The sequence below is a fragment of the Eschrichtius robustus genome, chromosome 6 (genome assembly GCF_028021215.1).
Source record: "Eschrichtius robustus isolate mEscRob2 chromosome 6, mEscRob2.pri, whole genome shotgun sequence".
In the NCBI taxonomy this organism is placed as follows: Eukaryota; Metazoa; Chordata; class Mammalia; order Artiodactyla; family Eschrichtiidae; genus Eschrichtius; species Eschrichtius robustus.
In genome coordinates, this window is record NC_090829.1 from 78,247,297 (window position 1) to 78,268,337 (window position 21,041).

General features: G+C 47.4%; 1 protein-coding gene across 2 annotated transcripts in view; it reads left to right on the forward strand.

The window, feature by feature from the left end:
- SEMA5B (semaphorin 5B) overlaps window positions 1–21,041 on the forward strand; it is a 41,921-nt gene that overhangs the window by 608 nt on the left and 20,272 nt on the right. For both annotated transcript variants that reach the window (XM_068545500.1, XM_068545499.1), the window contains exons 2-3: window positions 4,766–4,865; window positions 10,592–10,637. In XM_068545500.1, coding sequence (XP_068401601.1) covers window positions 4,766–4,865; window positions 10,592–10,637 — 146 coding nt within the window. The remainder of the gene's footprint in view (window positions 1–4,765; window positions 4,866–10,591; window positions 10,638–21,041) is intronic.

The following is a 21,041-nucleotide window of genomic DNA, read 5'->3' on the forward strand; positions in this document are numbered from 1 at the left end:
GTGCTCTAAGATGGCTGCAGGGATGCCCGTCTGTGGCGCCTTGGGAGCCCCCAGGAAAAGGGGCCTTGATGACAAATAACTCCTTCTGTCAAGGGAGGGCATGAGAGTGTCTTATCATAGTCTTTCCCAGACTGGAGTTTGTGAATGGCTGGACATATTCTGAGGGGTCCATAAGTTCTCAATAAGTTTCTAAAATTAGTGTATACATTTGATGATAATCTAAAAACATAACAAAACACAAATTCTGGAGTATCCTGCATGTTCTCCCTCAACCTGTTAGCCAGTTTGGTGGTCACTGGGGGTGTTAGGACCACATCGACACTTCAGGGTCCATCACCTAAATGATGGAGCTCACACTGGGACCTGCAGATGTGGTCTCAGGGGTCCCCAGGTTCTTAAGTTTGATAAACACCCATCCTATTTCCTCTTCACAGTAACGCTGGCAGTGAGGCAGGGCAAGGGCTCTCACCTCTGTTTACAAATGGGGAGGGCTGAGGTGTAGACGGTTGGAGGGACTTGTCAGAGCCAGGTCTCCGTATCCGCCTCCTGACTCCGTCCCGGGCTCTTCCCACCCCCCGCCGCAAAGGGACCAGGCGCTCCACCGTCAGATGCACAGCAGCCCATCCTCTGCGATTCCACACAGCCAGCTGAGAGGGGCCAGATGGAAACCAGAGTGGAGAAATGAATCCACAAGACCGAGGCGGGCATGGGATTCGGGGGGTGGGGAAGGCAGTATGGATAGGAGTTGGGGCAGCGAGGTGGGGAGGCTGGAGGCGTTTCAGATGTGTGGGATTCCCAGCTGTGGGCTGCCTCCTGTCTCGGGGAGGAGGGTTTCCAGCTGTCTTCTCCGAGCTGTCTTGTTTGAGCTGGGATCTGAGGCTTCGAAGGCTTAAGTGGATTAAAGCAAATTAGTAATGTCCTTAAACCTACAAAACGCACGCACACTCTCCGACTTCTGATGGCTCCCGGAGGCTGTCACTGAAGGGAGGGACCAAGGAGCAGAATTCTGAGGGTGTCCTCCTCATGCGGGGGCCGCCTGTGGCAGCTCCTAATGAAACCTTTCTTCTCAGGGGCTTTGCTGGGGCACAGTTGGCCTGGCTGATCCTGGGGGCCATGGACAATGGAAGGAGAGCAGGGAAATCCCTGTCACCCAGCCAGGCTGGTCTGTACTGGAACAAACTGGCTGGTGATGGGAGGAGGGTGGAGAGGTGGAAGATGTGTTCCTTGAAAGCCTGGCTTCCTTGACACCATTTCTGATCTTCAGCTGTAAATTACTTGAATGAAACTGACTTCCCACCCCGCCCCCTTTCAGAAGGAAGGAATGAGGCTCAGAGTGACATAGGCAGTTGACACAGAGTGACTAAGAAATCCCATGAGTCCCAGGTGAGCAGAGATGGTCCGTCATAGACTGACAGCCCTGGAGACGGGAGTCATCTCTGTTTTTCCTCCTCAGGCCTCCTGGCTTCCCCAAAATTCACCCGTTCCCTCTTTCTGATGGCTTTGGGTTTTCCTGTCTATTGGCCAAATTTTTCTTGGGCCCCTGACCCAATACCTGACTCCAGGCACGGAGCTGGATGCTGCGGGGCCTCAGAGGTGAAGAAGTTTCCTTTGAGTACTCGTGTCCCTGTTGTTCCTTAAATGTCGCTCCTTTTGGTCCCCCAGTGCAGTTAGTCCTGGATGAGGGCTGGCCCTCTTGTCTCCCCACATCCTTTAGTTCTGCTGGGCACAGACTAGGGACTCCATTCATGTTGGGTGACTATGTTCTGGGTGATGCCATGTTCCAGAGAAGCTGCCATAATCCAGCCCCGCACCAACCCCCAGCTTCCAGATGTTACATTTTACTTCTGACAGTTGAGTAGGCTTCTAACCCTGTAGCTGTGAGTTTCCCTCTCCCCTGACACCTGGCTGATCTGTGAATAACCCCTAAATACCCCAGAGGAGCTGCCAATTGCAGAATCTGACAGACGTTTTTCTGTTTTGTAAGGTTAAATTTTCTCCTATGGGTTTCTTTTAAGGGGATCCATCTGTGTTTCCCTCTGGCCTAAACGTTATTCCTTTTGCCACAGCTTGGCCTTTCTAGGTGGTGGGGAGAAGCCAGTATGGGGTTAACACTGGCAGTGGTTAATCCACAAAGTGGGTAATTGAATTGACTATAATTAAAATCACAGGCACGTCATGGAGAATGTCATTTTTCTCTTAAAGTCACTGTCCAAAGCGTTCACTGCACACGGAGCTCAGAACGTGCTCGGTGTTTTAACAACAGCCTTCCCTCTGGTCCTCTTTGCCTGTGTAATAAGAGGAATCTGGCTCCCTTCCCAAGACAGCTCCCCCAGGATCACCGCGCTGTGCCCACTGCATCTCCCCCCTTGCCCCTTCCCCCTTGCCCTTGTCAGTCACTTCGGGGTAAGGAAGAGGGACAGAAACTGGAAGGGACCGCCCCCCCTCCTCCACCCCCACCTCCCACTGTCATCCTGGCTCCTGCCCTGTTTCCTCTTCCTCTCCCTTCACCCCAGGAAAGGGCTGGAATGAAGGCTGAGCTGAGCTATCTCCAGATGGAGTTTCTCCTGGTTTGCCGCAGACCAGTCATGCCACGTCTTCCCCTGTTCAGCTGCCCACATCTGGAATACCCCTGTCAGAAGGGAAGAAGGGGATTAAAGTGCAAGCCGGTTGCTACTATTGGAGAGACCCAGTATGCTGGGGATGGCAACCCCTCTCACACACACATACACATACCCCACCCGGAAAACAGATGAGCACATTCAGAGTGACAAAAACGTGCAGTGTGAATGGAACACGAAGGGTGGAGAGAATATGGAACAAAATAAGATCAGGATGGAGAGGTTATAATCCAGGAAGCCTTCCTGGAGAAGGAGGACCCTTGGCTTAGTCTCTAATGTACCATGATATCCTATCAGGGTTTCTGAGAGCGGCCCTGAGGTCAGCTAAAAACCTGGCCTACCTGACTCCAGATCCACTCCTTATACTGTGATCACCCAAATGCCATTGCAACTTCGTGGTGGTTCTTGCCAACCTATAGTCACCTGCTGAGGGCAGAGGCAGACACAAAGGATTTGCTTCATTTTGCTGCAGTTTTTCTTTCTTCTTTTTTTTAATCGTGCATATCACAGTTTTCTGAAAAACATCCAACTCGCAAAACCTTCAGTTCTCCAGGGAGCGATTAAGTGTTTGCCTGCCATGCAGAAATGAAGGGCTGCTTTTACTCTGTAGTGGAGGGATAATGAGCACTGATTTATTTCCCTTGGATTACACACACACACACACACACACACACACACAGAGACACACACTACTCTGAGCCTTCTGGGAGCCAGTTACTAATACACCGTGAGGAAGAAATCTCAGGGCCTCCCTCCTCACATTCCCCTCATCTTTACCCTATCGGCGTGAAAGTTCCTCTGCCCCACAGCTTTCTCTCTTTACTGGTCAGTTCCCTCACATCCATGAGGAAGGGGCTGAAGGAGAGCTGTTAAGGGGCTGTGAGCCAAGATGGGGGAAGTGGTTGTCCATTTGGAGGGAAAGTCAGCTGGGCACTGTTCCCCAGGTGTACCCTCTCCAGACCACTGCCCCATCCATCCAGAGGGCTTCGAGGTCTCCTCTGCCCACCTGGTCCCCATGAAAGACTTTGGCCTTGGCTGGGAAGATCCTTCTTGGAGACAGAGATGGGCACTGCCCACCCACCCTCCATTTCTTCCACCTCTGTGGAGTCTTGTCTGAAAACCTGAGGTTTCTTGTACAAAAGGGAGTTGACGATTATTCATACATTCATTCAAATACTTCCAGGTGCAGGTGCTGGGCGGAGGCTAGAGCTCCGAGAAGCAAGATTTTCCCTGTCCCCCAGGGCAAACTACCAGATTAGACACCCAGTGAGATAGGAGCTTTGATGGCAGTCAAGAAGAGGTCTATAGGAGCCGGTCACCTTGTGTGGGGGAGTCAGGGAGGCCTTCTTGGAGGAGGTGGGGTGGGGACGGGGACAAACAGGAACTGTTCCATTGAGGAAGAATAGAATTGCAAAGGTTTGCAGGCTCCTGCAGGATAGATCTGGAGATGTGCACTGTGTTCTGGTTGAGTGTGGCTGGAGTGGAGGGTTTAAGGGGGAATGTATAAGCAGAAGCATCATTCTTTCAGTGGATCACTAGATCACTAATGTGCCAGGCATTCATTCTACTTGGGAGGACAGTGGGGCCAGAACCAAAAGGAGTTGGGACTTTTCCTGGAGGAAACTGGGAGCTATTAAAGAGTTCCAAGCTAGAGAGTGACATAACCAGCTTTGCATTTTAGAGAGATCACTTTGTTGCTGTGTGGGAAATGGGCTGGAGGGGCGAGAGTGGAAGCCATGCCAGTTAGGATGCTGTTGGCACCAGTCCAGGCAAGAGATGATGGTGGCTTGGCTGGGGGATAGGGTGCGGAGGGCGAGATGGATGGATTTCAGAGAACGGACAGGATTTGCCAGTGTGTTTGGTGTGGCTGGTGAGGGTCTCGGGGGGTCAAGGATGATTACAGGTATCCCTTTGCGCAGCTAGGGGGTGGGTGGAGCCCTTCTCTGAGCTAGGGAACAAAGCAGGAGCAGTGACACCACCCCCACTCCCTGTCCCCCAGCCGGCTGCTCACAGAGGTGGGCAGGTAGAACCCAGGTCTCCGGGGTGCCCCTGCCTCACTGCAGCCCTTCCGTTCTTGGGTCCGATGCTGGTGCAGCTGGGAGCCCCTGGGCCAACAGTAACCGAATGACTGCTTCTCCCTCCCCCAGATCTGAAGCCATGGGTCTCTAACTTCACCTACCCTGGAGCCCAAGATTTCTCCCAGCTCGCTCTGGATCCTTCCAGAAACCAGCTCATCGTGGGAGCCAGGTAATGAGGTACAGGAGGGTTGGGGCCAGGACTGGGGGATCAATTCTAAGCGAATTGAGTGGAGGGAATATTATTTGGGATGACCCTCTGTGGGCAGACCCTCACCCTGGGCTCCTGTTCCACCCTACCAGGCCCTCTCTGTGTCTGAATGTCTGTCCCCCAGAAAAGGAAGCAGTGGATGGGTGGGTGGGGGGAGGTGGGAAGGAAGTGACCTCCAGATCTCAGCAAGCCACATTCCTCAGTGTCTGGCAGTTATTAAGGGCAGGAATGCCCGCTAGCAACCTCCTAGCCCCTGTCCCTGCCATCCTGCCAGGACCTACCTAGCTGGTGTCCTCCCTGGGAGCTCCATGCAGAGAAGGTGCCCAGGAGCCCCCTGCTGGCCGGCTGGCTGCCTGCACCTGGGACATGGGACACAGGCCATGTGCTTCTTTTATGAAGGACCTCACCTCCCTGTTGCCTGATATCAGTTAGCCCCACTGCCCAGGCCTGGTATTCAAGGGATAATACACTCTAGGGAGGACTTGTAGAGACTTTACAGAGTGGAGTAGGAGGAGAGAATCCTCACAAAATCATAGACCGTCAGCTCTGGTAGGGAAGGGAGCTTAGAGATGGTCTGTTCCAGTGGGAATAGCAGCATCGGTAGCATTGGGAAACTCGTTAGAAATCAAATTCTTGGGCCCTACCCCAGACCTGATGAGTCAGAAACTCTGGGGGTGGGGCCCAGCAACCTGTGTTTTAACAAGTGCCCCAGGTAAGCCTGATGCACACTGGAGTTTCAGAATCACTGGCCTAATCCAACTGTCCTCGATTTAAACATGAGGAAGCAGAGGCTGGAGTGGGGAAGGTGACCTTCCCAAGACCACGTAGCAAGATGACAACAGAATCTGGGGACGAGAACCCAGGTCCCCTAACCTCAGGGCTAGAGTTTTTTCTGCCAACCCACGTTACCACCTCCAACTGCACTGGTGTTTTTCAGAAGCTCTCCGCCCCAGGGGTTCTGATTCAGCAGGTCTGGGGTGAGGGAGGACGGCCACTGGGTTGGATGCCTCCAGGCTCCACTGTGTAGCTGACCATCCTTGACTTCTGGGCTTTCCTGAGTGGCCCCACCCCTTCATTTGCCACGTGAAAAGGAGGCAAGTCGAGGACAGAGCTCTGGACCAGATGAGCTGCATTCTTGTCCTGGGTGGTCTTGACCTGTGAGCCTCAGTTTCCTCATCTGTAAAGTCCAGGTTATGTGATGCTGCCAACATCACAGGGCTATTAAGAAGCTGGGGCGGGGGCTTCCCTGGTGGCACAGTGGTTGAGAGTCTGCCTGCTAATGCAGGGGACACGGGTTCGAGCCCTGGTCTGGGAGGATCCCACATGCCGCGGGGCAACTGGGCCTGTGAGCCACAACTACTGAGCCTGCGCATCTGGAGCCTGTGCTCCGCAACGAGAGGCCGCGATAACGAGAGGCCCGCGCACCACGATGAAGAGTGGCCCCCACTTGCCGCAACTAGAGGAAGCCCTCGCACAGAAACGAAGACCCAACACAGCCAAAAATAAATATAAAAATAAATAAATAAATAAAAGAGCCTTCCCTAAATTAAAAAAAAAGAAAGAAAGAAAGAAAGAAAAGCAGCTTCATTATTAAAAAAAAAAAAAAAAAGAAGCTGGGGCAGGATGCATTTTATTATTTTAATTTTGAAATTAACTTATTATTTTGCATCAGTGATATGTGTTATGGTATAACATTCAGAAGGTACAAAAGTGAAAAGCAGGGCCAGCCCGCTATACACCAAGCAGGACCCCTCACTGGAGGCATGCCCTGTGGTGAGTTTGCATGTCCTCTCCAAAGTAATCTCTACATATGCAAGTATACAAGAGTGTGGACCTTATTTTCCCAGCAAAGAGAATCATTGTTTTACTTTTTATGTTGAGATAATGGTAGATTTACATGCAGAAGTAAGAAATAATACAGAGATCGCATCCTTATATCCTTCACCCCGTTCCCCCCCAACAGTGGTAACATCTTGCATAACCATAATACAACACTGCAGTCAGGAAGCTGACATTAATGCCATCCTTCCACCTGATTCAGTGTCCACCAGCTTTACATATGTAGTTTTTAGAATCCTGATGCCTTTGAAATAAGTAAGACAGAGAAAGACGAACACCGAATGTTATCATTTATATGTGGAATCTAAAAAATAAAACAAATGAATTAATATAGCAAAACAGAAACGGACTCACAGATATAGAGAACAAACTAGTGGTTACCAGTGGGGAGAGGAAAGGAGGGGGGCGATAGGAGTAGGGGATTAAGAGAAACTACTGTGTATAGGCCACAAGAATAAACTGTACAGCACAGGGAAATAAAGCCAATATTTTATAATAACTTTAAATGGAGTATAAACTATAAAAATACTGAATCACGGGGCTTCCCTGGTGGCGCAGTGGTTGAGAATCTGCCTGCCAATGCAGGGGACACGGGTTCGAGCCCTGGTCTGGGAAGATCCCACATGCCACGGAGCAACTGGCCCCGTGAGCCACAATTACTGAGCCTGCGCGTCTGGAGCCTGTGCTCCGCAACAAGAGAGGCCGCGACAGTGAGAGGCCCGCGCACCGCGATGAAGAGTGGTCCCCGCTTGCCACAACCAGAGAAAGCCCTTGCACAGAAACGAAGACCCAACACAGCCAAAAATAAATAAATTAATTAAAAAAAAAAAACTGAATCACTATGTTGTACACCTGGAACTACTGTAATATTGTAAATCAACTAGACAATAAATAAATAAATAAATAAATAAATAAATAAATAAATAAATAAATAAATAAATTTTAAAAATCCTGGTGCCTTTGCTCTGAACCTTGTGGAAGCATTTTGAAAGCTGCCATTCATTCTGCACCTGCCATGTGCCAGGCACTATTTTGTGTACCAAATGTATAGTAAAACGTCTAAAATGTATAGTAAATCAGGCATGTAATAAGTCATGTCATCTTCACGGTAACCCCAGGCAGTAGGTTCTATGATTATCCCCATTGTATGGACCAGGAAACTGAAACGCAGGAGGGTTGAGTCACCTGCCTGTGCTCACACTGCTCTTCCTGATCCTCTTCCTCCCCCACATGCGGGTGAGGGGAGACATCCCTTTGCCTGGGTCCTTGAGCCTGGCTATGTCCACAGAGAACCGGGGGAAAACCTGGACCGGGTCCCTTGCACCGCTTACAGCAAATGAAGTGGGTCCTCAGCTTCTTCCTTCTCCCCCTTTCTCTTGGAGCTTCTTTCCTTCCTCCTTCTCTTCTCCCTGACATTTTCCCCCTTCTCTGTGACCCCTCTGGAATTCAGGCCAGGGAAATTTTTTATTCATTTATACCCCGCCTTGTTGCGTAAGGGGTTTAGGATGGGTCAAGCTTCAGAGATTTCTCTCTGTTCTTATCTCCCAGGGAAGCAGACTTCGATGTTGTGATGAATGATTTTTGTTGAGATAAAAATGAATAAAGTGATGCAATGTTTCCCCTAATTTTTTAAAGCTGTGAGCAGACGTCTGTGTTACCTGAGCAGACAGCTGGGGCAGAGCCTTAAGCTGGAGCCCATCCGTCCCCAGGCTGGGAGGGTGGGGGCAGAGGAGGGGCCTGGGGAGCTACCTCAGAGGCCTGGAGCCAAGGTCCCCTAGTGAGGCCCACCAGGACAGAAAAGCAGCCGAGTGGGTCCTGGACCCAGAGCCAGAGGTGTCTCCTTCAGGCCCCTGGATTCATTCAGCAGGGCCTCTCCCTCTCTTTCTGACCCACTCTACAACCTTTCCCCTCATTTCTCAGCACAGCTAAGGTGGGCCAGAACTTTCTAAAGCGATCATTCCTGAAAACTTCAGGAACCAAGAGGAATGGCCAGAAGAAGATGTAAGAAGGAAAGAAAAATCTTAGGGAAAACCCAAACTTTACATCTGTTTGACATTAATAAAGCCTTTCACATGCGTCACACCATTCCTCTGTCTCCATGGCCCTATGAAATAAGAATGACAGGCATTAGTTTCTCCATTTTACAGATGCGGACACTGAGCCCCTCAGAAGGCCCCCAGCAAGTGGCTGAGCTGGAAGTCTCTCTGCCTCTGCCACAGGGGCTACTCTGAACCTGCAATCACTTTCATGTGGCTCTCTGACCCGGGGGTCCTGCCACCCTCCGAGTTCACGCGTAGTGCCTTGTGGCTCCAGAGTCTGTGCAAAGCAGTTTCAGCAGCGCCTGACACCATGAGCGCTCAGTAAGTGGGTGATAGTCATAGTAGTGATGGTATCATCATTACTATTATTTAAGGTTTTTGTTTTTTTTTTTAATTAAGACTTTATTTTTTTAGAGCAGTTTTAGGTTGGCAGCAAACTTGACAGGAAGGTACAGAGAGTTCCCATAGGCACCCCCGCCCCACACAGGCCCAGCTTCCCTCACCACCAGCAGCCTCCACCGCAGGTGCATTTGTTACGATTGATGAACCTACACTGGCACATCATCATCACCCAGAGCCCAGAGTTTACCTCAAGGTTCACTCTTGGTGGTGTACATTCTGTGGGTCTGGACAAATGTATAATATCATGTATTCATCATTAGGGTGTCATACCTAGTAGTTTCACTGCCCTAAAAATCCCCTGTGCTCTGCCTGTTCATCCCCGCCGCCACCCCACCCCCTGGCAACCGCTGATTGTTTTAATGTCTCCATAGTTCTGCCTTTTCCAGAATATCATATAATGAAATCATACAGCATATAACCTTTCCAAATCGGCCTTTTTCACTTAGTAATATGTATTTAAGCTTCCCCTACGTCTTTCCATGGCTTGATAGCTCATTTCTTTTTAACACTGAATAATATTCCATTGTCTGGATGCACCACAGTTTATCCACGCAACTACTGAAGGACATTTTGGTTGCTTCCAAGTTCTGGCAATTATGAATAAAGCTGTTATAAACATCCGTGTGCAGGTTTTCGTGTGGATATGAGTTTCCTTATTTAAGGTTTTCGAGCAGCAGGCTGGTATGATGAAAGCAGCGTTTGAGGAGGGTGAATCTGGCAGCCCCGTGCAGGTGGCGATGTGGAAGAGAGGAGCCACGAGGTGGCAGAGGGGCAGTTTGGGCAAGAGGAGACAGGCTGGTCCAGGGAGGTGGCCGTGGAAAGGTCAGATCCAGAGTCACTGACCGCAGGAGGGACTGCGGGAGATGAGGAAGCAGACAGGACCCCAGGGGCCCAGGCCGTGGAGCCAGGACAGATGGCTGGCCTGTCTGAGGAGGGGAAGTGGGTCAGGGAGGTAGTCGAGGGAAGGAAGAAGATGACCTGCCTGGGTCCCCACAAGAGCTCCATGAGGCTTTATGTTGAACAGAAACAGATTCCACGGTTGGGAAAGGGGTGTGGGAGGCTCTGCCCTGGGCCTGCTGGGGTGGCAGGGAACAGAGACAGCGTGGGCTTTGGGGGCAGATGCGTCTGGGTTTCAATCCCACCTCCTGCACTTACTATCTCTATGATTTGGGCCATTTACCCAAACTGTTTCCTCGTCTGTAAAATGGAGTTTTCTTTCTACTCCCGGCGTGGCAGTGCAGATTAAATGAGCACACGGAGGTGGAGCTCTCCCTGGGGTCGGCCCACTGGCAGCCGTCTGCAGTCGGCACCCAGTCCTGGCACCCCACGAGGCAGGAGCCGAAGCTGTTCCTGGAGACCTACCTGCAGAACCGGCCTGACTTACCATCTCTGTTTCTGTTTTCACAGGAACTACCTCTTCAGACTCAGCCTTGCCAATGTCTCCCTCCTTCAGGTACATTTGCTTCCCTTCCCTGTAATTTCCCTGGTATTTGGGGGCTGGGGCCAGGGCAGCACAAGGAGCGAGATTCAGAATTGAACCCCCAAGGTTGAAAACAGGAGCCCTGTGTTCTTTTCACTGGCTGTGGGCTCACACCGGCGGTCGGGGTAATGGCTGGGAAGATATTTGGAAGTGGGGGCGCGGCCACAGGAACATGGGGGCACACTCAGGGCTCCTGCGCTGTGAGGACAGGAGCTAGGTGCTCCTGTTTGCCTGGACTGAGGGGTCCCAGGACGCAGGACTTTCACTAGAACCAGTACAGTACTGGGCAAACTGGAACGGCTGGTCATGCTAAGTCCAGCTGCTAAATCCACAGGAGGGTCTCTGGGTTTGGGCCTCGAGGGAAAGGGTGTCCCTGGTTCCTTTCTTAGCCTGGCCTGAGTGATCCCATTGTAGCTCAGCATTTTCACTGAGCTGCGATTGATTTGTTATCTGCTGCCAAGAAGGACTCCCCCAGCATAATTCCCTAAGTGCTTTGGGAGGCACTTTGATGGGACTCCTTGATCCAGAACATTTATCCCAGATTGAGAAACAGATGCCATATCATCTCTGCAGAGGCTGGACATTCTAGAGAAAGGAAGGCCATCTCTTTGTCAATGAGGGGAGGGCCTCAGTTCCTGTGTCCAGGGGAGGCTTGCTGGTCTCCAGTGATCAAGTGTTGCTTGAGCACTTGCTGTGTATCAAAAGTGAGCTGGGGGAGGAGGGGCTATAAGACAAGCAGAGTCTCTGGCCTCTCTCACAGCACAGCCAGGAAAAGATGATGTGTGATACACAGAACCTAATTAGAGAATGGTACAAGGAGTTAGTCAGGGCCTGGGCTATTTGGTGTAGTGTTTCACAACAAAGGGCAGTTGGGGAAGGGGAGACCTCCTTGGTGAGCTAGTGTGACACTCTGGTCTAGTTTCTTCTAGCTGCACCTGGGTCTAGACCCCAGGGGCCATTGCAGCTGGTTGCCACAGAGGAGGTGCTCCACAGGGAGCAGAAAAGGTATGACCATCCGAAAGGAGGAGCCAGGAAGAACTAGGGGAAATTGAAAAGAAATTCCATTCATCCATTTTTAATAAACATTAATAAACATTAACAAACATTTATGGAATACCTACTAAATGCTGGGTCCAGTCCCAGGCATGGTACTAGGCATTTGAGATCCAAAGGTGAATCAGGCTCTGTCCCTTGCCTGAAGGAGCAAGCACATAAGAGATCATAAATGATTCCCTTTCCTGGATGGGACATGTTCCTGGGGCCTGGGCTGGAGCAAGGTGGAGTAAATTCCCAGAGGTAGCATCCCATGTCCTGCCAGCTTGCTCGGTCACAAGCAGCCCAGCCAGAGCCTAGTTTCCAAGTGACTTCCATGGGAAATGAAGTCAAGATGCCAAACCCTGCAGGTCAGGGCCTGGGGGCAGCCAGTGCAGAGATGGTCCAAAGTGGGTGGGAGGAAGTGGATCCAAGGGTCCTGCCTTGTGCTCAGGAGGCAGTTGGCTTTTTATTAAGTTCCCATGGTCTGCAAATGAAAGTCTACTGGGAACAGTAAAGTGGCCAAAGTGGGGAAAGAGAGACAGATGCACAGAAATAATGGCAGCGCTGTGGGAAGCATGTAAGAAGGGGTGCATGCCAGGTGCCAGGTGCCCAGAGGCATGAGGAACCCACAGGCTCCACAGGGTCTGAAAAGTCTTCCCAGAGAGCTGCCCTTGGGCTGCAGTTTGAAGGATGGGGTTTGGCCAGGCAGCTAAGGAGGCGACAAGGTGTGAAATAGCATGGAGCACCGAGGGGGGCAGTGTGGCAGGATCATGGGGTGGGAGTGGGATAAAGGTAGGAGATGAGGCCCAGGAAGAGAGAGAGGCTACGTCACAGAGGGTCTTCATGGCTGAGCAGAGGGGTCCATATTTTATTTTGAAGGCAAAGAGGTATAAGCCGAGAAGTGGCATGAACAGATCTGGTGTTCAGATCACCTAGCCCAATGCAGAGAATGGATTAGCAGAGGAACTGGTTGGGAGAAACGGCAATAACCCAGGTGATTGATGGGGAGAATTGAATTAAGGCAGCAGAGTGGGGATGGAGAGAAGAAAGGAAATGATCTTCCGGTGGCAGAATCATACAGCGTCACAGCATCACACGGCTCCACAGAGCACCAGGCACATTGTCTTCTGTGTGAAGGTGACCCCTAGAGTTGGGAAGGTGGCAGCTCTGGAGGGCTTAGCGAAGGCTTGGACTACAGTGGTGCCACTAGGTTTCTGGCTTGCAGAGCTGGGTAGCATAAATCAGGATGGGACTGGAGCTAGCCTGACTCTAGACACTGGTTCTCCCTTGGTTGCCCCCTAGAATCACCAGAGGAGCTTTAAAAAGCACTGATGCCTCAGAGGTTCTGTTCTAGGGTACAGCCGGGCACTGGGATTTTTAAAGGCTCCCAGGTGATTCCTTTGTGCAGCCAGATATAGGAACCACTGCTCTAGGATGTTAAAGCCTTTTTTGTAGATGCTGCCCAACTGGTTTGGCTTCCCCAGGTGTCCTTGACAGTTGACCTGCAGGTCCTGGGTCCCGTACCTTACCAGATGTTAGGACCCTCCGGCTTGATGCTGAGGCCTGGCGTTTGGTTCATTCTGCTCCGTGTGGATCTGGTCTCAGCCATGGGAATGTACCTTCTGCCAGCCCTATCACTCATGATTGAGGCAGGGGCTGGGCCTCTGGGGCTTTTCTGAAGGCTTTTCTGCAGACCAGCCACAACTGCACCAGGAATTGGTTTTACCACCTTCCCAGGGTGTCTCTTAGGGCCTGACTCCAGGAGTTCAGATTGGATTCTTTGTAACAGAACTAAGGAGATAAATAAGTACAATTCATGGTCACATCCCCACCTCCCCACCACAGGGGGAACCACCTAGCCACAAAGAGAAGGGAACGAGAGAGAAGTTAGAGCGGGCTGTCCAGCATCCCCTCGACCAGGCAGGAGGCCGACCTCAGCCTCTGGTCTCCTGGTTTGTCCTCTGATGAGAAAGCCCTGCCTTTTGACCATGAAAGCTGGACTTCATTGAGCGCTCCTCCATTGCCCTGTCTGGGGCTTTGGGTTCCTGTTTATCAGCTTTCAGTCCACAGCATCTGCTATCACAATTGACTCACAGCAACTAAGTGCTAAAAATGAGCTGCACCCCTTTGCTGAAAAGAGGAGACAGGGTCAAGGCCTCCCCGTTCCCCAGCCCAACTTCCTTTACTCTCCATCCTGCCTGGGGCACACACGCAGTTATAACTCTCCATTACAGCCAACAGATCCTCCCACATGGCCCCAGGGTATGATTTAACCAAACTCAAACCTCAGTGCTTTATTAATAGTTTAAATAATTAACATCCCTTAAAGAAAAATCTAAGTGCAAACAGTTTATGCAAACCAGTGTCCATTAAAAGGACTTCTAAGTACCTAACCCCTATTAAACAATTTGTGTAAACTACTCTTCCTTAAGGAAAATAGAAAAACCCAGCTTCCTTCTCAAGTCTCTAAGGAACAAGGGAGGAGAGATGCAGGTAGCGGCAGAGGGGCAGAGTGCGTGCATGCCTGCGTGTGTGTGCACACGCCCGTGCTTGCAGAAGGGGAGGGGAAACCAAGTCAGCTCACCAGTGATTGTTATTTGTCACTGTAACTTAATAAACTGGTTGTGGGAAAGAAAAGGTGGCGAGTGGTCGACAGTGTCAGGGGGCTGCTGAATGATAAGCTTACTTGGATTTGTCAATCAGGAGCTCACGAGCCACCTGTGCCAGAGCAGTTCCAGAGGATGACGTGGCTGGAGGCCTAATTGCAATGGATTTATGATCTTGGGCTGCCACATGTCTTGCATGTGCAGACATGGGGACTGTTCTGCACATTCGCATCAGGATGCACATGGGGCTTTGTTTGCGCCTGGGCAGATGGTGAGGCTGATCCTGAGCTCTTTTCTAGTTGTCTCCACGTTGTCCAGACTAAGCTGGCAGCTCCATAGTTTTTTGAAATCTAAACTCTGATGAGTGGTGGACTTAATGCTCAGCTGTTTTAACGTTCAGCCATTGTCTCTGGTGTCCAGGGGAGTTGCTGAGTCTATAAGGAGATTATCCAGTTCCTGGCTGTCTCAACTGCTTTCCCCATACCAGAAAACCACGCAGTTTCTCTTTACTAGAGATTGCCATCCTGGAATTTCTGGGACAGTCCTACTTTAAGGCATTCTGCATGGCCGATTGATCGTACACATCTTATCTCCACTCCTTCACAAAATTCACTAAAAGGACAGTGAGAAATTTTAGAAGGTACAGATCTGCAATGACAGAGAGAACAAAAGAGATGTCAGTAGAGAAGAGATTAATGTATTCTGGGAAGGTGGAAAATGGATGGAGCAAATCATAACCAATTTAGTAGAGCAGAACAGTTTACAGAGGGATATATGGCAGAGAAGCGTGATGGTTCCCCAGAAGGCCTCAGAAATTGGGGTGTTGGATATTGTGGAATGTGAGGATGAGGTACAAGGCTAAAAGGGGGAAATGGTTGAAATTATCTAAATTGAGAGGTCAGAACCCAGATCTCCTGTCCCATCCCACACAGTAATCCCTTCCTCCATTTACCCCTCCCCCAATAAAGGGAGATTAAGACCCTTTTTTTTCATTAAAAAAAATTTTATTGAAGTGTAGTTGATTTGCAAAGTTGTGCTAATTTCTTCTGTGCAGCAAAGTGACTCAGTTATACATGTATATATACTTTTTCATATTCTTTTCCATTTTGTTTTGTCACAGGATATTGAATATAGTTCCCTGTGCTATACAGTAGGACCTTGTTGTTTATCCATCCTGTATATAATAGTTTGCCTCTGCTAATCCCAAACTTCCATTCCTTCCCTCACCTCCCCACCCCCCTTGGCAACCACAACTCTATTCTCTATGTCTGTGAGTCTTTCTGTATTGTAGATATGTTCATTTGTGCCATATTTTAGATTCCACATATAAGTGATATCATATGGTATTTGTCTTTCTCTTTCTGACTTACTTTGCTCATTATGCTAATCTCTAGGTTCATCCATGTTGCTGCAAATGGCATTATTTCATTCTTTTTGATGGCTGAGTAACGTTCCATTGTCTATATATACCACATCTTCTTTATTCATTCATCTGTTGATGGACATTTAGGTTATTTCCATGTCTTGGCTATTGTAAATAGTGCTGCTGTGAACATAGGGGTGCATGTATCTTCTTGAATTATACTTTTGTCTGGGTGTACGCCCAGGAGTGGAATTGCTGGATCATATGGCAACTCTAGTTTTAGTTTTTTGAGGAACCTCCATACGTTTTCCATAGCTGCTGCACAAGTTTACATTCCCACCAACAGTGTAAGAGTGTTCCCTGTTCTCCACACCCTCTTCAGCGTTTGTTATTTATAAACTTTTTAATGATGGCCATTCTGACAGGTGTGAGCTGGTACCTTGTTGTAGTTTTGATCTGCATTTCTCTAATAATTAGCAATGCTGAGCATCTTTTGATGTGCCTATTGGCCATCTGTATGTCTTCTTTGGAGAAATGTCTATTTAGGTCTTCTGCCCATTTTTCGATTGGATTGTTTGGTTTTTGTTGTTGTTGAGTTGCATGAGCTGTTTGTATATTTTGGAAATTAAGCCCTCGTTGCTCGCATCATTTGCAAATATTTTCTCCCAGTCCGTAGGTTGTCTTTTCATTTTGTTTGTGGTTTCCTTTGCTGTGCAAAAGCTTGTAAGTTTGAGTAGGTCCCATTTGTTTATTTTTGTTTTTACTTCTATTGCCTTTGGAGACTGACCTAAGAAAACATTGGTACAGTTTATGTCAGAGAATGTTTTGCCTATGCTCTCTCCTAGGAGTTTTATGGTGTCATATCTTATGTTTAAGTCTTTAAGCTGTTTTGAGTTTATTTTTGTGCATGGTGTAAGGGTGTCTTCTAACTTCGTTGATTTGCATGCAGCTGTCCAACTTCCCCAGCACACGACTTGCTGAAGAGACTTTTTTCCCATTTTATATTCTTGCCTCCTTTGTCAAAGATTAATTGACCCTACAGTGTGGGTTTTTTTCTGGGCTCTCTATTCTGTTCCACTTATCCATCTGTCTGTTTTTGTGCCAATACCACGTTGCTTTGATTACTGTAGCTTTGTAGTATTGTCTGAAGTCTGGGAGGGTTATGCCTCCTGCTTTAAGACCCTTTCTTTAAAGACCCAACTGGTGAGGCTCCAATTTGGAGACCCCAGGAAAGGTGAAATCGCACTGATGGGGTACGGGGCTAGAACAATATTTCTTTTTCTCTCTTTGTGCAATTTATTTATTGAAGAAAACTGGTCATATGTCCTATAGTGTTTCCCACAATACTGACTTTGCTGATTGTAATCCAAATGGTACAATTTAATGTATTCCTCTGTTCCCTGTATCATCTGTGTATTGATTGTTAGATTTAAAGACTTTATTTAGTTTAGATTCTGGCAAGATTACTTCAGAGGTGTTATTGTATACTTTTTTAGGCGGTACGTAGTGTCTGATTTTCTCTGTTTTTTTTTTTAATGTTAGCAGCCATTGATGATTGTTTCCCAGATCCATTAATTCTTTAGGTGTTACAGTACATTAGCCAGACTACTTCTACAAGGAGAAACTTCTCCTCATCTCCTATTTGATTACTCAATGATACAGTCATATAGAAAAGGCAGGATAAATATTTGATACTCTGTCTTTATTCACGAGTTTTCAAATAATGAACTGGCTTGGAAGTATCTGTCAATGATGATCAGTTAATTTAATTTTATTATTATTATTATTATTATTATTATTAATTATTATTACAGACTTATGGCTTTAAACATTGTGGGTGTTGCAACCCATTGCAGTTATCTCTCATGACTATCCCATCTTTCGCCAGTAGGGGGCCTCTTCAAATTGGCTCCTGGGCCTATGACATTATGACCCTAGTGGTCTTTACTTCCTTACTATTTGGTGTGAGGAGATATTCTAGGCTCATCTTGTACATTTCCTGCCCCAGACCTAGAATTAGTCGTTTCTCCAAGAAACCTTGGCTCCTTTCAGTGGGAAATGGTTAGTGATTTATTTTTAAATATAAATAGCCAAAAATCACCAGACATCTGAGGAAAGCCTCTACAGTGAAAGAGAAAGATCAAAACAAACAAGCAAACAGAATGAAGAAAGTTGTAAGAAACAGGGACAATGCAAGACATACAAGAAAACACTTCATAAATTAATTTAAAAAACTAATTAGAATCTTCTGAGATATAAAAATATATTTTGTTTATAAAACATTAAATTAAAAATGAAAATTTAAAAAGTGATTGGGGAAATAAAAATTGAATGGAAGGATTAGAAGATAAAGTTGAAGAAAAATCTCTCAGAAATTAGAACAACGACAAAAAAAAGAAATGAAAAACAGGAGAGAAATAACAGAAAACTAGAGGATCAATGCACAAGGGCCAACAGTGGATTGGATTAATAAGAGTTACAAAAAAGAGAACAGAGAAAAAAATGAGGAAAACAGAGAAAAAAAGAGTTACAAAAAAGAGAACAGAGAAAAAAATGAGAAAAAAATTATGGATGAAATAACATAAGAAAATTTGCCAAAATAGAGGATGAGTCTTCACATTGAAAGGGCTGACTGAGTTCCCAAAAGAGACCCTGCACTAAGGCACATCAGTGTGAATTTCAGGACACTGTTATCAAAGGTGATTCTAAAAGCTTCTAGCTTTTTTTTTCTAAAGAGAAAAAGAGAAAGGAAACGATCACTACAAAAGATTGGGAATAAGAATTACACCAGACTTCTCAGTAGCAACACTGGAATCTAGAAGACAATGGAGGAATAAATGCCTTTACAATTCTGAGTGAAAGTTATTTTCAACTTAGAATTCTATACCAAAACGATCAATCAAGTATGAAGATAGAATGAATCAGACATGCAAGAATTTTAAAAAATTGATCTACCATGTTCCTTTTCATAGGAAGATACTGGAGATGTGTTCTACCAAAATAAGCAAGTAATTCAAGAAAGGGGAAACACAGGATTCAGCAAACAGGAGAGGAGTGGAGGTAAGTCCCAGGTTAACAGCAAAACAGGAGACCTCAAGAGCAACCAGGTCATACTGGGGCAGAAGGCTGGAGGCTGGCAGGAGGAAGAGAATGGGAATTAATAGGTTATCTGAACCATTTGTGTGTACAGTTGTTAGCAGATGATATTGAGAGGGACTGTTGGGCATTAGGGAAAAATCAGTGATAGGTACGTTGTAAAACAAGCCAATGAAGAAAATCAAGACAATTATTCAGTCCAGGAAAAACAAAAAGTTGGTCAAGAAAGGATACCTCATCAGAATAGGCATATTTCATTGATTCTCAGAGGCATATGTTTTCACATTTTACTGAGTCTGAAGTCAGGCCATGTCTTTCTGTCAAAGGCATCTTACAGTCACCATTGGCCAGACCACAGTCCTGATGGAGTTGTCTCTACCTGTGAAGGTGTGAACTTGGTCATTATTCCTGGTGTTCTCACCCAGCAACAGCCACCCATTGATATCTTAGCCCACAAACCATTTTAGGATCATATGAAGAGGGACTAGGAGTCCTGGTTTGTCAGAAAACCTTCTGTGGACACCTGCTGGTAAGATCAAGAAGGTGCCAGCATTCAACCTGCAGAATGGGGGCAATGACTTGGAAGAAAATTCTGGAAACCAGAGAGGAATACTCTTGAAGAATTGCTGCATCACTGGCTTCCTGGGTGGTTCAAAAAACGATAGTCTAAAACAAGCAAACAAACAAAACAACAGAAAATGAGCACTGATGACAATAGACAAGTGATTCAGAAGAGATGAACTCTGAATTCAGAGAAGGTTTAAGAATATTTAATTAATTTTGCTTACATTTTTCTTTTTTGTGTGCACAAGATTAATATATAAGAGCACTTCCAATAAGCTTACTTTAAAAATTTAAGTAATAAAGGAGTACGGCAGTATGTTTTCTTTCTTCATGGTTCCTATTACGATAGATGGTGTCTTACATTCAGTGAAATCTGGGGTTCTAGTTGGTAGCAGTGAACAATTTTCACACATTCACAATAAAGTAAATACCGGTGTTGATTTGAAAGTATTAAATAATTATATTAAAATATTAAATAATTAATATTACATAATTATAACGGGAGGACAGGGAGAGGGGAAATGTATGTGTGCTTTGGGGTGGGGGAGAATGGGGATGGGTAAGTGGAAAAAAATCTTCACCTCCGTAACAGGAAGTCAGAAGATGAAGTCTGAGATTGACACATATTTTTGAGAAATTGGATTTTAAAAAAACACATACAGAAAGATAGCTAAAGGAGTCTAAAGTAGTCTCCTTGGGAAATGGGGCTGGGGTGTGAGAAGAGACGGTTGCTGAGGGCTTCTTAAATTACTTTTTCATACTGTTTAACTTTTTCAACTCTGCGCATCATTATTTTGATAAAAATAATTTTTAAAATAAAAATAAATAAAATGACTCAAGCCTGTTCTGTGCTGTTATCATTATAAATATACATGTTCTTTTCAGGCCATATGTTCTAACTTTTGGTTTGAGAAATCTACTCACTGTGAGAGGCTGCAGGGTGTAACAGAGAGAGCTTAGCTCTAGTGTCAGCTGTCTGGGTTTGCATCTTGGGTTTGTTGCTTACTAGCTTTGTGACTTTGGGAAAATTGCTCAACTTCTCTGAGCTTCATTTTCCTCACCTGTAAAACGAAGAGAGAGGTGCGTCAAGTGCCTGTCCTGGTGCTCAGCTCCATGTGACTGTCTAACACCTTTTGATTGTACACAGCTGTCCCCCACGAGCCCCCAACCCTCACAATGGGATTCCCACCCCCTTAGAAATAAGGCTGACCCCTTTAAAGTGCCCCGGTGCTCAGGGACCCCAAGGCCCCAGCAAGGCCCCTTTGTCCACACAGTCCCCCTGCAGCCACCCACTGTCCAGAGCTTTAGGCCTGGACATCTGCAGTATATGTGGGTCATTGCCCTTTTCTGCCCCCAGAGGCCCTGAGTTTCCTTGTTCATATCCCTCTTTCTTCTCACATCAGGCTCAGTCTTGGAGCTGACGTGGTGCTGAGTATGACAATGCCTCCATTGTTCCTGGCCAGAAGCCCATGGCTCTGTGGCCAGATGCCAGGGGTCATTTGCCCTTCTCCAAGGTCTGGGAGCAGAGACCTGAGCTCCAGGCCTGGCACGGCAGGATGAGCCCAGCCTGGTCATCGGCCTGATGGAGGCATGACCAAACTCACCACCCAGTTCCCGAATCCAGGGTCTGCAGAAGTCAGCCCTCCCACTGCCCGACCAGGCAGGCGCCCTGGGGCTGTGGGTGAGCTGCAGTCTGGACGGCAGAGAGCAGCC